We start from the raw sequence: 13,776 nt of genomic DNA, 5'->3' as shown, positions 1-13,776 counted from the left end.
TCAAATCTTGTCAACTAACTTTTCCACATCAGTTGAGATGATCATGTGGTTTTTGTCCTTTATTCTGTTAATGTGGCATATTATATTGATTGATTCTTATATGTTGCACCTCAGTAATAAATTCCACTTGGTGATGGTGTACAATGCTTGTAACGTACTGTTGAATTTGGTTTGCTAGTACCATGCTAATCTTCTCTGTATTGCTCCAATTTTAGCAGATGCACTGCCAAAGGGAACACTCCCACAGCTTTACTTTTTAAATATGGTATAATGTAAACATACATTAAATTTAGGCTATCAAATGAGTTAACGACCAAAAATTCTTTTCTACATTTGAAACACACAAAAATTAAGACACAGATGTGCTATTGTCTGTTTATTGTTTTCTTTGAGGAATTGGGCATCACCTCCTATACTTCAACCTTAATGTTAGCAAATGACTGACTGACTCTTTGGAAGGTGCTATGAAACAATTTGGCCTATAGAGAGCATCTGTATTTGCCGGTTCTATAATATTATATGAAACTTGTTTGTAAATAAACCTAAATTGTTTAAAATAAATAAGGATACAAATAATACGTACTGAGAATTCAGTTCTTTTCCAACATATGCAATAATTCAGACTTTAGGGTATGTAAAATACAACACCTCATGCAGAGTAATGTGCAGAATATGCGGAGTAACAAAAATTCTCTCCTTGACCAAACTCTAGCCAGTCTCCTCAGCCATTTGTGGACTAGGCCTCAACAGACTTGAACAAAACTCTAACACAGTCTCTAACAGTTCAAGGTAGCATCTCTAGGATGACTCCAGCCCCGCTTTAAAGGGCCTGCCTGAAAAAACTCAGGCTGCCAAAGGAATTTATTGTTCCAGCCTACACCTTAAGATATGATCCCTGTCTCCCAGCCTCTGTGGGAGGATAAGAGCCTAACTTCCAGAAACACCATTTAACAAACCCAGATGGGTTTCACGCGTACTAACCCGCACTTCGCACTTTTTGTAATGTTTCACTTCCCTCACTCTTCTGAGCGCCCCCTCATTCCTCTCCCCTTCCCTATTCCCCCACTTTTCCTTTAAAGTCTGAGTAATATTTGTACAAATCAAAGTTAAGTTCAGTTCGTGCTGGACTCTTCCCTATTCCATTAGTATATGACTGGTTAAAACCTGTCCTAACCACTTCACTGTCCTGCTTTGTCTTTGACAAGAGTACGGGGGTGGATTTATTTTTCTGGCTGAGTAGAGATCCTAATGTCAGGCACTGCGGTCGGTGAGGGCTACGATTCTTTGGAGAAAAGTTCCAGGGGTCTATACCATTGGAAACTAACACCAGCTAAAAGGATTTTCTGCTCTGCGTCACCACTCATGGAAGTTGCTGGTTCTGATCTAGAGCTGGGAGAGGTTAACAGGTGATTACAAAGCCGAGGATGTTTCGTCAACTTCCTGGAACAATTCCACCAGTCAGAGCCCAAACCGGGGGCAAAGGAGGAAAAGAAACTCGAAGCAGGGTGTGACCAGGGTAGACAGGCTGAAAAAGGGAACAAAATGTAACATCCTAAGAGAAAGTAGGGGCGGAATAAAGGTACTAACCTTCGCCCGCAGCTCAAATTCTACGCCGGCGCCCGGAGCAGTGCCCTGTTGCCTAGCGACGGCGCATGCACACTGAGCAGCGCGAGCCCCTAAACACGCATCCGCGCCTGCGCAGCCGCAGGTCGCCGGGATGCTGATGTCGGCCGGGGGCTTCTGTGAGGCGCTTGGTATCACTCCGTGTTGATACTCTCCAGTTACCCTGTAGGCGAGTCTCGGTCACAGAAAGAAAAGGTGAATTCGCAGCTGAGAGCCCTCCTCTCCGACCTTTTTTTTTTTTTTTTTTTTTTTTTTGAGAGACGGAGTCTTTTTCTGTCACCCAGGCTGGAGTGCAGTGGCGCGATCTCGGTTCACTCAGATCTGCCTCCCGTGTTCAAGCGATTCTCCTGCCTCAGCCTTCTAAGTGATCAGCCCGCCTCGGCCTCCCAAAGTGCTGGGATTACAGGCATGAGCCACCGCGCCCGGCCGTCTTCGATCTTTACACGCATTCTTCGTGTTATCTGAAGACACTCTGACGCCACCACCCAAAGCAACTGGCAGTTGACTCTTGGGAATTTTAAGCTTGTGTGGGAAGCAGCCGCCGCCCGGTAGTTCCTTTTTTATCTAGAGACACCCGGGACGTGGGGGAACACCCCAGCAATGCCATCCCTCCTTTGACCTCCAGAGCGCGCAGAATTACAAAGTTCAGTAATAGTTGATTTGAAAAAAGGAAAAGTGCGTACACACACACACACACACACTTACATAGGCACAGGATAATCGCAAAGTATAACCAGCAACTGATAACTGATTTCCTCAGCGGAGAATAAAGTGGGTAACTGAAGGACAAGAATGAGAAAGGACAGTTGCGTTTGTTTGTATCGTTTGAAATTGCCCAGTGTGCATGTGTTCTTTTTAAATGTTTGAAGAGCCATTGGCTCCCTTATCAAATTGTACATACCAAGGAAACTCAGGAATTTAAGAAGTCTCAGTAGAATTCTGTAATGCTGGGTAGAAGTTTGTGTGTGTGTGAAGCTAAAACGTCTTTTGTAAATCACGGAGTCTTCCTGTTTATTTCTGGTTAGAGATCTTTGGGAGCTTGGATGGAGGAACAGGAAAAGAGGAGCCTGGCTTTTTTGGAAAATTGGCAGCGGTGACATACGGGAAACTGAAATCTTTATCTCATCTCATCCTTTGTATATTCATTTTGGATTTGCTGAAGAAAATTAAAAGGTGAATTTTGCTGTGAGCTCAGTGAACTCAAACTTCAATTGAAAGGGAACATATGCTGTTTATTTTTGTGAAGGACATTAATTGGCAGGGTTGAGACCTGAAGTTCCTCTTTTAGATAAGGAAAATTTCCCTTGGTAAGAAATCTCTAGACTGGTTGTGATAGATTCCTAACCCCCAACCTTGAAAGGTAACTTAAGGCTCCCTACTCTAAGGGAAGGACTGAGGAAAATAATTAAACAGGCAACTGTGCCTACAAAGATTTGCAAAAAAAAAAAAAAAAATAGGACACTTCTCATTCGTGGGGTCAAGCCAGAGGCATCAACTTTGTGACCTAGTGAGTGGTTAGTGGATCTAGGCAAGGGTAGTAACTTGGGACCAGAGATTAGGGATCCAAAAAGTTGAAAATTAAAGACAAAGGCCAGAGGTTATAACTTACTGCTTCTTAGTTTGCCTTGTTTGTAAGTAGGAAGCCAGAAGTTGAGCTCCCAAATAAAATGTTTTAGGGATTGTGTTTCTTAACTCCAAAAGCCAGTACATTTACAAAGAAGTAAATGAAACCTCATAGGTAATGAAACAATGAGACTGAGCAATGCCTGGGATTAGAAATTCCCAAACAGAGGAGAAAAAAACACATCACAGAAGAGTCATACTTAGTAAAGTTTATTAAAAAAAAAAAAAAAACAATAATTTATGCCCTCGGCAAAATAAAAGATCGTCTCAATATAAATGTTTCTTAGAAAATGTATGAAAAGATAATATAATATATATTAATAAATCAATATTAACATTACAGCAAAAGTAATAATCATATAACAATGACAAGTGAAGATATTTCTCGCCCTTACACAGTAGTATTTCTGGAAGGTCTCTGATTCCTGCTTGCTCTAGTACAGACGTGCTGTCACTTTAAGAAAGCCTGATGCCGCTAGGGGTGGTGGCTCATGCCTGTAATCCTAGCACTTTGGGAGACCCAGGCGGGCAGATTGCCTGAGGTCAGGAGTTTGAGACCAGCCTGGCTAACATGGTAAAACCTTGTCTCTACTAAAAATACAAAAATTAGCTGGGCATGGTGGCACACACCTGTAGTCCCAGCAACTCAGGAGGTTGAGGCAGGAGAATCGCTTGAACCCGGGAGGCAGAGCTTGCAGTGAGCAGAGATCGCACCACTGCACTCCAGCCTGGGTGACAGAGCAAGACTCTGTCTCCAAAAAAAGAAAAAAAAGAAAGCCTGATGCACACAAATCTAAATTTAGGAAGTCAATCAATTAAAGGATATTCATTTGCATCAAAATTCTTTACTCCCCCCAAAAATCAATAAAAAGTTAAAATAGCAACGTTTCCTAATGTGTTTAAAATGTAATTAACCAAATACATGTGTCCCCAACTTCTTTCCAGTTGTAATTCTATTGCATAAAGTGAGGTATACCTGAAGTGAGGCAATAAGAGCGTTGACCTTCAGACCTGCCTGGAGAGAGTGTGTTCTTTCTTAGAGTCTGAGGAAATGGTTGGGGGCATAAGTTCTCTCAATATTTTTCTTTTCCCTCATCCTGAGCTCTTATTTTCTTGTCTCAACTGCTTTCTGGTAAACTTTGTTCACCTGGTACTTTCAAGAAAAAAAGGAGGAAATCTTACGACAGGGAAGCAGATTAATGAATTAGTGGGTCACTCCAGCAGCGCAGAGCAAGGGAGAATCTGGGTGTGATCGTACTTGGGGAAAAGCAGGAACAATCTTAAACTCTTGACATGGTGCATCTGAGGCCCCTCTCCAGTAGGGCCACCTGAGTCCCTGAGGAGCCGCAAGGCCTAGTCCAGCCCTCCCGAGATGGGACACATCCTCAGGAGAATGGATGCAGGCCTATTTATCACACTCCTCCTGGCTGCCTTCAGCACAGTGGTAGTGCTGCTCACAGAACTCCTGGATCCGGCTGCACGCCTCCAGCATCATCACCTTGGGGACTGTGATGACCACTCGGATGAAATTCGGGTACTCGAAGCACTGCTAAAAGAAAAGCCTGTTACTTTCAGAGCAATTGAGTCTGGTACTGGACGACCCTAAAATGGTCAGGACCCTGATCCACAAGAAGTGGTACCATTTCATCAGGGCCATCAGTTCATTCAGTTCCCATCACTGGAATGCTAAGTCAGCAACTGAGTTCATTCATCTTAAAAGGACTTGTGGGACAGGCTCGTTTTCCTCTCACCTAGAATGTTTGTTTACAACTTTTCTTCCCAATATGGATGGAATTATGACCGGGGGGAGAAGCAAATTTTAAATAGGCTCCATGAGACACATCAGTTTGAATCTTTTCAAATGAGAAGATATTTTGTTGGAGGAGAAAAGATCAGACTAAAAACCAGCTCAGAGCTTGCTCCTGGGGCTCTAGAAACTGTTGAGAATGTTGAGAGACACAAGCACCCACCGTTGCTGGGAGGCAGTGGACAGACTGCTCAGCAACTAACCGCTCCGTGAACTCCACATCGTTCTCAAATTCTGGGAAATGTTCCATCTCAATTCCAACCTATACCAACAGGAGGGAGAGGCCAACTTATCAGAAGGAGGGAGAACAGGCCAATTTCTATGCCAGAAATTAAGATAGGGGCTACTTTAAAAGATGTCTTGGAACTGTACTACTGATCCCTGCTAAATAAGAGGGCTAATACTTACGGAATTTTTCTCAGGGAAGAGAGGATACATTTTTATTAATAATTTATTAAAGAGTTCCTTCCCAGACGCTGATAAATAAAAGCTGGAAATAGAATGCTAGTATGTCTCAAAAGAGACACTATTGGCATTAGGGCCAAGCAATTCTTTATGGCATGAGACTAGCCCACCCCTTGCAGGATATTTAACATCCCTGACCCACAAAATGGCAGCCCTAGTCATTCTGTAAACAAACAAAATTCCCGTGTATTCCCAGATACCCTTAGGGAACCAGTATCACTCCCAGTTGAGAATTACAATGGTATAAAAAGCCTCTTTTTTGTGTCTTAAATCTTCCGTGTATCTACATATATAAAATGATTCTCTGTACTGAAGAAATAAATCTTTTTTTTTCCTCATCTTTTCAGATGGGGTCTCACTCTGTCTCCCAGACTGGAGTGCAGTGGCACGATCAGGGCTCACTACAGCCTCGACCTCCCAGGCTCAAGTGGTTCTTCCATCTCAAGCCTCCTGAGGAGCTGGGACTACAACAGTGTGCCACCACGCCCAGCTAATGTTTTTTATTTCTTGTAGAGACAACAGGGTTTCACCATGCTGCCCAGCCTGGTCTCTAACTCCTGTGCTCAAGTGATCCGTCCACCTTGGCCTCCCAAAGTGCTGGGATTGCAGGCGTGAGCCACCATGCCCTGCCTAATTCAGTCATTTAAAGAGTTTTATGAGAACTGATAGAGGCTAAATTACCTCAGTGGGACAATTCAGAATAAGACAACTCCTAAACTGCCTGGCCCAGGAGGCTAGCTGATTGTCTTTGTACCCTGCGTAGTGGCAATTCTGCTGAATGACTGCCCTTTGCCTTACAACATGCATAGATCTAGGGCCTGCCACCCACATACTCACCATGAGGTACATGGCCCCAGAAGGGCGGACTGGCCGGAGTCCGGGGATGGCAGCCAATGCCCCATAACAGAGATCAGCACTGGACTACAAGAGGAGGCAAGGAGAAATCAAGGATCAAAATTTAAGTAAAAGACAAGTCATTAAAAACAGACCCCTCGTTGAAGACTGAGAATGTAGGTGTGATGTTCTGGCATAAGGAGTGAAAAAGAAAAAGCTCTATCACTTGAAGCTTTTCACCAGGGGCAGAGAGAACGGCCGGAAGTGAGAAACATGTGGGTGGATGCTTACACCGATGCCATATCCTAATATTGGAACGTGGCTCCAGAAAGGAGAACCAATTATTCCTAATTCCACAGGTGGCATTCTCTGACTCCCAAACTCCCAAAGTGGAGGGCAGGAGCTGCCCTTACCTTGAGGAAGCTCAGAGTGTTGTGGTAAAACTCTTCCGGGGTGCGACGGAGGATGCTTTTCAGAGCTCCCTGGACAATGGTACAGGGTCCCAAGATGCGCTGACTCAGCTTTGCCAGCCCATCTCGGATCTAAAAGACAGACACAAGAAACATGTTGTTTAGATTTTCTTAAGCATCTCTGTCTTAGGATTTCTTGTTCTGACCTTTCTATCAGATTTTTAATATTGGGAAGTGATGGTGTCTAGTGGCGTTCTTAGATCAGACCGTCTGGGTTCGTAGCCCAGCTCTGCCACACACCTGCTGTGTGACTGACAAGGAGAAAAAAAAGAAGAAAGCCTCCCTTGTCTCCACTGTGCTCACGAAGTAAATATATACCCTAAATTACACATACTCTTTCACCATACTGTTCTTACCTCATTGCCAAAAATGTCTCTTCGGTCATGAATGAGGATCCAGCCCATCCTCCAGCCAGGAACCAGCCAGCGCTTGGCCAGCCCTCCACAGGACAGGACGGGGACGTCGGTGCTGAGGGTGGCCAGTGGTTCATATTTGCAATCCGAAAACACCTGAGAAGAAGTACTTGTTGTGGTTGTTTTCTTGTCTACTTCTCACTGCAATCCCAGATCCCATGCCTCCCACCCATTTTCTTCTATCACTAGGGACAGGTCCTTGGATTAATGGGATCATCCCTACCCTGAAGCATGATTGGGATTGCAAGAGGCTTCAAAGGGGACTACACAAAGACATTTAATTTGGTATCTGGGCTGGATTAGAGGAAGCCTAAAATAAGGAAACTGAACCTAGCCCAGTAATATTTACAACTCCATGAAGCTGACTCTATGAAATTCCTGTCTATAGGAGTTAGAGATTTAAAATATGAGTCCACAATCTCTTATCTGAAATTCCTGGGGCCAGGTATGTTTCATAATCCAGAATGGTTTGGGCTTTAGAAAGGCCACGTAGCACATTTACCGTATGTTATGTAACACTCCCAGAGCTGTCTAGGATAGTAACCTGAATCAAGAATATTGACATTTCTGCCAATTTCCCCACACTCTTAACAAATATATAGATCCGTAAGTGGGAAAAATAAAAATTTACAAATATCAGGTCAAATCAGGTTTTGCAACCAAATGAATTCCAAGAATGTTTGGATTTCCAAAGTTCTTTGGGTTTCGGAAAACTGGCTAAGGAGTTGTGGGTCTGTGTATTTGTTAAAAGTGCAGGGATACCGATTTGCTGTAATGAAACAATTAGGAGTTACTTCCGATTATTCCACTTCTAAAGTTTTCATAAAATAATTTGAGATTATTGTAGTGATATATCCTGATCAAGACTCACCATGTCTCCATAGATCTCATCAGCTAAGATGGGGACACACTGCCGTGCAGCCACTAAAAATAAAAGAAACATGCTGAAATCGGTTTTAATGTGAATTGCTTTATCATGTAATAGTCACATAATATCATGTAATTTCCCTATCCCGTAATATTAAGAAGTTACCATTCTTAAAGAGGAGGACAAAAAGCACGAAGTGTGCTTTGCATTTGACGTCTGTGTGTTTTGTCTTCCTATTTAAGAACTGTAAATTCTTAATATACTCTTCCAGAGTGCAGAGCCTGAATTCGCCATTTAAGTAACTAGATATTTCAGACCCTATCTTCAACATGATGGGAGTGATGAAGAGGCAAGTATTATTTATTTTTCTCCTGGGATTGATAAACAGACAAGTATTTCTTCATTTAGGCAAGCCCTACCACTCCTATCACACAGTATTGATGAGCGACGTCAGTGGAGCTCCCCACCTCCACCCCAGGCTTGGAACTTGACTGGTTTTTGTCATTTCACACAACAGCTGAAGGATTCTGTCCCCACCTCGTCCTCTGTGAAGTCTGCTGGACATACCTGCCAGAATCTTCTGAAGATGACGTTTGCTGAACACTGACCCACAGGGGTTTGATGGATTATTGACAATGAGACAAGCTGTCTTTTCATCAATCAGAGATTCCAGTTGTTTCAGGTCAATTTCCCAAGACTTCTCTGGCTGAAGAGAAAGAAAGGATGAGACTAAGATGATTCAGAAACATTTAGGGGGAATCCTCACTTATCTCAAGGGTCCCATGTAAGCAATAAAGTCTGTCTCTGGCTTCAACCACCACTTTGAGACCTTCCTCTGCTGAAGTAATGGTCATATATTTTTTACAGGGTAGTAACTGAGCATTTGAGTCTAAGATTAAAAAGTCATTTACCAACAAATTGTAGAGTTTGACCTCAATTCCCATAGATTCAGCCAGAGTCCTGTAGAGAGAGAAACCAGGTCTTGGAACCAGGATGTTTTGCCCTGGGTTGGCCAACACAGCTAGACACATTTCAATAGCTTGACTGCAGCCACTTGTCAGAATGACATCCTGTGAAGCAAATAAAAGGTTAATTTCATTAGGGATTCCAACAGCAACAGGAGAAAAGAAGTTGTCAGGTAGGTGAATTGGGAGCAATTGTGAACTTCCTTTAACAAGTTGTAAGTAGTAGGAAATGTACTAAGCCAAAACCAAAAGAAATTTATATATGTTGATAACTATTGTTGAAATGTTGGCCACTTAAACAAATCACTTTAAAAAGGACAGGTTGGCTGTGACTCAGCAGACTTCCATGAGAGAGCATGCTGGCCTTGGACCTTTTTCGCCTGGTTATTTATTTACTTTTGGCCAGAGATTTGAAGTCTGGCTCTTGTCTGACATACAGGGACAGACACATATTATGTTAGAAAATGCTGACCCCACACAGTAGACCATAGAGGGAAGGACATCATTTAAACTTGGCACTGCCATCAATTCAGTATGTCCTGGTACTTCTATCTTTCTCTCTAAATGACCTTACAGTAAATGAGAAAAGCTACAATTTTTTTTTAAAGATCCTATTGGTAAAATTTTTTTAAATAATTTTTTGGTGTTTATGAGTTATTCTCAAATGATCTTTTACAGACAATCAAATATAGGTGCTCTCTGGATCCTTTCAGCCTCCTTGAGACAGACACCACATTAAGTTGTATGGGATGGTCATTCTCACACTGTAATGACATTAACTGTAATCACTGATTAGTGACCCCAACTCTATGAGAAGTCTTCAAATTGCTAAAGGGAAATTATTCTCAGCTTTTCCCCCTCTGACACCTGTACTTCTTGTGGAACAGAAACTAGGAAAAGAGGGGATAGTTTATCCTAAATTGCTTCAGAGCTGGTGTTTTGTATAAGGCTCACCTTAGCTTCTAGGGGTGCCTCGGGACAGTGGTAATAAGAAGCAATCTCCTCCCGACTAGATAGGAAGCCTGAAAGAAAAGAGTGGAAAGTGAAGCTTTTTTGGTTTTTAGAGACTGTGTCTCACTCTGTCACCCAGGCTTGGAGTGCAGTGGCACAGCCATAGCTCACTGCAGCCTCAAATTCCTGGGCTCAAGGGATCCTCCCACCTCAGCCTCCTGAGTAGCTGGGACTATAGTTGTGCACCCCCACACTCAGCTAATTTTTGAATTTTTTTTTTTTTTTTTTTTTTTAGAGACAGAATCTCCCTCTGTTGCCCAGGCTGATTTCAAACTCCTGGGCTCAGGGGCTTCTCCCACCTCAGCCTCCTGAAAGTGCTAGGATTACAGAGGTGAGCCACTGTGCCTGGCCAGAAGATGAAGCTTTCATCCCTGAACTGACAGCTATGCCCTGGAGGTCCAGCATGGGCTTCAGGCTGGCTCTGCCCCTGCTCATAGGGCATTCTATTTAGTTCAGCTCTCAGCCACTGTGGATAAAGGAGATTCACTTCACTTTTTATGTTTCACAATTTTAGTATAAGCACAAATTTATAAATGATAACAAGGAAGAGCTCCCCAAATACTCTGCACCATCTTATTTCTGTGATTATGTTTTATTCTGTGTAAAATAAGGATTTCTATTATTCCTAAATCTTTTTTACAGACTGTATTTTTTAAGAAGTTGTAATCACTGGGTGCGGTGGTTCATGCCTGTAATCCCAGCACTTTGGGGGGCCGAGGTGGGTGGATCACCTGAGGCCAGGAGATTGAGACCAGTCTGACCAACATGGAGAAACCCCATCTCTACTAAAATTACAAAAATTAGCTGGGCATGGTGGTGCGTGCCTGTAATCCGAGCTACTCAGGAGGCTGAGGCAGGAGAATCGCTTGAACCCAGGAGGCGGAGGCTGCAGTGAGCTGAGATCGCGCTACTGCACTCCGCCTGGGCAACAAGAGCAAAAAAAAAAAAAAAAAAAAGAAGTTGTAATCAATGCATTCAATTCATGTGGTCCATTTTAAGTTTTTTATGTTACGTAATATTCCTATCAGTATTTTGTACATATTTTTATTTCAAATTATTTTTGTACAATATTTCCAAATGTTGGCTTACAAGCTTGAAGTATCAGCAGTTTCATGCCCATCCTAATATTTTGCAAAATTTATATTCAAAAAGACAGGTTAGCAAGGCTAGAGGCACTATTTCATAATGTTTACTAATTTAATAGGTACAGATGGATCTCTCAAAATCATACAAATCAGCACTTCCTTAATTACTAATGAGGAAGAACACGTTTTTAGATATATATTAACACCTGTATCTCCTTTGAAATGAAATATTCAGAACCGTTGAACATTTGTCAAATGGAGCTTTGGTTTTGGTTTTTCAGGTTCAACCAGTTTCCTAATACTTTGAATATTAAAGTCATTAGAAACTTTTCTTACAACTTAACTTTTGGTCTTGATTTTGTTTTTATTCTTGTTGTATGAAACTTTATATAATGTAAGTAATCAACCAAAAAACCACGAAGTCCCTGATATAACTCTTTAAAGTGTTTTTAAAATTTGATTTTGTCATGAAACTGGAGTTTTATTCTGCATTAAGAATGTGTTTCTATGTACACATAAGGAAAAAAAATGTTCAACATTGAAAGTCAAGGAAGCATGTACTTTACCAAAATATTCAGGGTAGAAATTTTTAATAGATGGAGAGAAGTAAACCTAAAAAGGAGTAATTTCAATCTATCAGAAACAACCTTCTATCCTTCAGTTTGAGAGCCCATTTTTTGTTGTTCTTGGGTGTTTGTTTATTTGTTTGTTTAACCTCTTTAGTCTTAAATAGTAACAATTGCATTTCAGTGTGCTCAGGACCATAATGAAAATAGGCTTTCAATACACAGAGAAGCAGAAATGAAGCAAAGGAGCTATGTACACAGGGCAATAAGTAAATCCATTTAGGACCTAGAAGCTCAGCAAACACGAAGCTCCTGCCAGACTCAAGGCCTTCAAATTAGAATTAGTAATGATAGGACAGGCACTTTACTTGACAAATAAGTATGTTTGGGAGCCTAGAGGGGAAGTGCCCATATGCTAAAGAAAGCCAGGAAAGAAGTTGGACCTTGATGCCTTGTATTTAAGCATTCCAAGACCCCTTTCCCAAATCCAAAGGGCCATGTAATCTTAGCCTCTCCTTAGGAATTATACATCAGGAAGTGAAGAGAATTACTAGACATTTGGTCCTATTATTATAGCACTAAAGATTTGACAGCCACCAGGTATGGAGTGTCAGGAGGGGCTTACCGATGGATGGGGCATAGCCATTATATTTGCCGGAGTCCAGGGCATCTTTCATTGCCTGGGTAACTTCAGGGTCTGTAGGCAGGTTTCCAAACACAGTAGGGTCCCCTTTTTATGGGAGGAAAAAACAAAAGGAGCCAAGAGGTTATTCTCCCATGTTCAGTACTTAGACTCACCCCCAACTCCCATCTTCTCCAACCAGCCTGTGAACATGAGAGTAGAGGGGGACAATGACAGCCCCTCAGTAGTGTCCCCCAACTCACCAATGGACAGAGAAATCATGGTTTTGTTTGGATTTGGTTTCACTTTCATGTTGTCCACAATGGCTCGGATGGGGTTGAAAGTTTTGTTGGCCATGTCTGAAGGCCTCACGGACCACCTGGTATTCCTGCCTTTCATTTTTCCCGGCACAGAGCTTCTCCCACCAACGCTGACATGCACATCCAGAATTGAGGGGAGGTTGCCTTTGCTGCTCATCTGAATCACGTATGGGTCCATCACTAGCAAAGCCTGCGAGGGGAAAGAAGGTCCCTGTGATGTTGAAAACATAGCACTGGGAGAGAGAGGAGCTACATTTGGACCTAAACATTGGAGTGACTTCACTAAAAGTGTCTTTCCAAACTCTCTCTTTTTTTTTTTCTACTTTCTCTCATAAAGTAGCTTTACTATGAATGAGGGGAGTTTTAAGACTTTTTACTGAGATGGAAAATAAAGCAAGAACCCATCATACTTAAGTAGGATTTGCTACATGCATCTGCAATTCCTGTCAAAGCTTAGCCACGCTCTATGAGAAGCCAAGAAGGAATAACATGAAAATTGTTCATCAATCAAAGAATAGGTGCTCCCTCCTTTCCATGCGAGCCTATCCAAGAAAATCTACCTAATGCTTCTTGTTATCTACAGAGAACCAGGAAGAACCACTCCATCTTGTTAGAAGTTCCATGTAAATATCATTGTTAGTAAAAGTAAAACCTTATCCCATAAGGATCCTACAGCCCTAGTTGGAAAAAGAAATCAATACACCAAAAAGAAAAAAGTGAACAGCCCAATCAGTCACCACTGCCTGATCAGCCTGGCCTTGAGATTTTTACCTTCCAAGTAAAGGAGAAAGCAGCCTCCAAGAAGCGAACCCTGAAAGCTCCCTTAGCTCTTCTTTGACAGGTTACAGTGGCAATGAACTCAGATGCAAATCCTGACTCCTGAAATAGTCTCCACAAACGGGCGTTGAGCCTGAAACTTTCATGCCATTGGTTGGGAATGAGAGCTCAGCAGCCAGCCCTCCCCTCAGCTTCTTTCCTCCTCTCCCCTCCTCATTGCCTCTTATCCCTAAGCCCACCTCTCACCTTCAGAGCAGGAATTTGTCCTCACTTCAAACATCTGGAATTCTCCTGTGTTAACTCTTTCTGGGCACTTGGTGAGATGAT

At 42.4% G+C, this 13,776-nt stretch overlaps 1 protein-coding gene and 1 long non-coding RNA gene across 3 annotated transcripts; one reads left to right on the top strand and one right to left on the bottom strand.

Annotated features, from left to right (window-relative positions):
- Positions 1–1,715: 1,715 nt before the first annotated feature.
- Positions 1,716–8,923, top strand: LOC105537205. 2 transcript variants are annotated; one of them, XR_001005685.1, is made up of 3 exons: positions 1,716–1,818; positions 2,649–2,796; positions 8,512–8,923. It is a non-coding gene; the product is annotated as an uncharacterized LOC105537205 (long non-coding RNA). The 2 variants fall into 2 exon arrangements; XR_001005684.1 differs by lacking the exon at positions 1,716–1,818 and adding an exon at positions 2,387–2,516.
- TAT (tyrosine aminotransferase) lies at positions 4,485–13,524 on the bottom strand. The gene is made up of 12 exons (XM_011976740.1): positions 13,444–13,524; positions 12,616–12,862; positions 12,356–12,460; positions 10,023–10,090; positions 9,015–9,173; positions 8,671–8,809; positions 8,107–8,159; positions 7,179–7,331; positions 6,766–6,894; positions 6,356–6,439; positions 5,217–5,315; positions 4,485–4,792 (listed from the first exon to the last, which is right to left on the bottom strand). The coding sequence occupies exons 2-12, from the start codon at positions 12,848–12,850 to the stop codon at positions 4,652–4,654; spliced, it is 1,365 nt and encodes a 454-aa protein (XP_011832130.1). The 5' UTR covers positions 12,851–12,862; positions 13,444–13,524; the 3' UTR covers positions 4,485–4,651.
- Between the last annotated feature and the right edge of the window lie 252 nt (positions 13,525–13,776).

The sequence above is a fragment of the Mandrillus leucophaeus genome, unplaced genomic scaffold (assembly GCF_000951045.1).
Source record: "Mandrillus leucophaeus isolate KB7577 unplaced genomic scaffold, Mleu.le_1.0 Scaffold17, whole genome shotgun sequence".
Lineage (NCBI taxonomy): Eukaryota > Metazoa > Chordata > Mammalia > Primates > Cercopithecidae > Mandrillus > Mandrillus leucophaeus.
The sequence above is the reverse complement of the archived record's forward strand: the minus strand, read 5'-3'. Positions and strand labels throughout refer to the sequence as shown.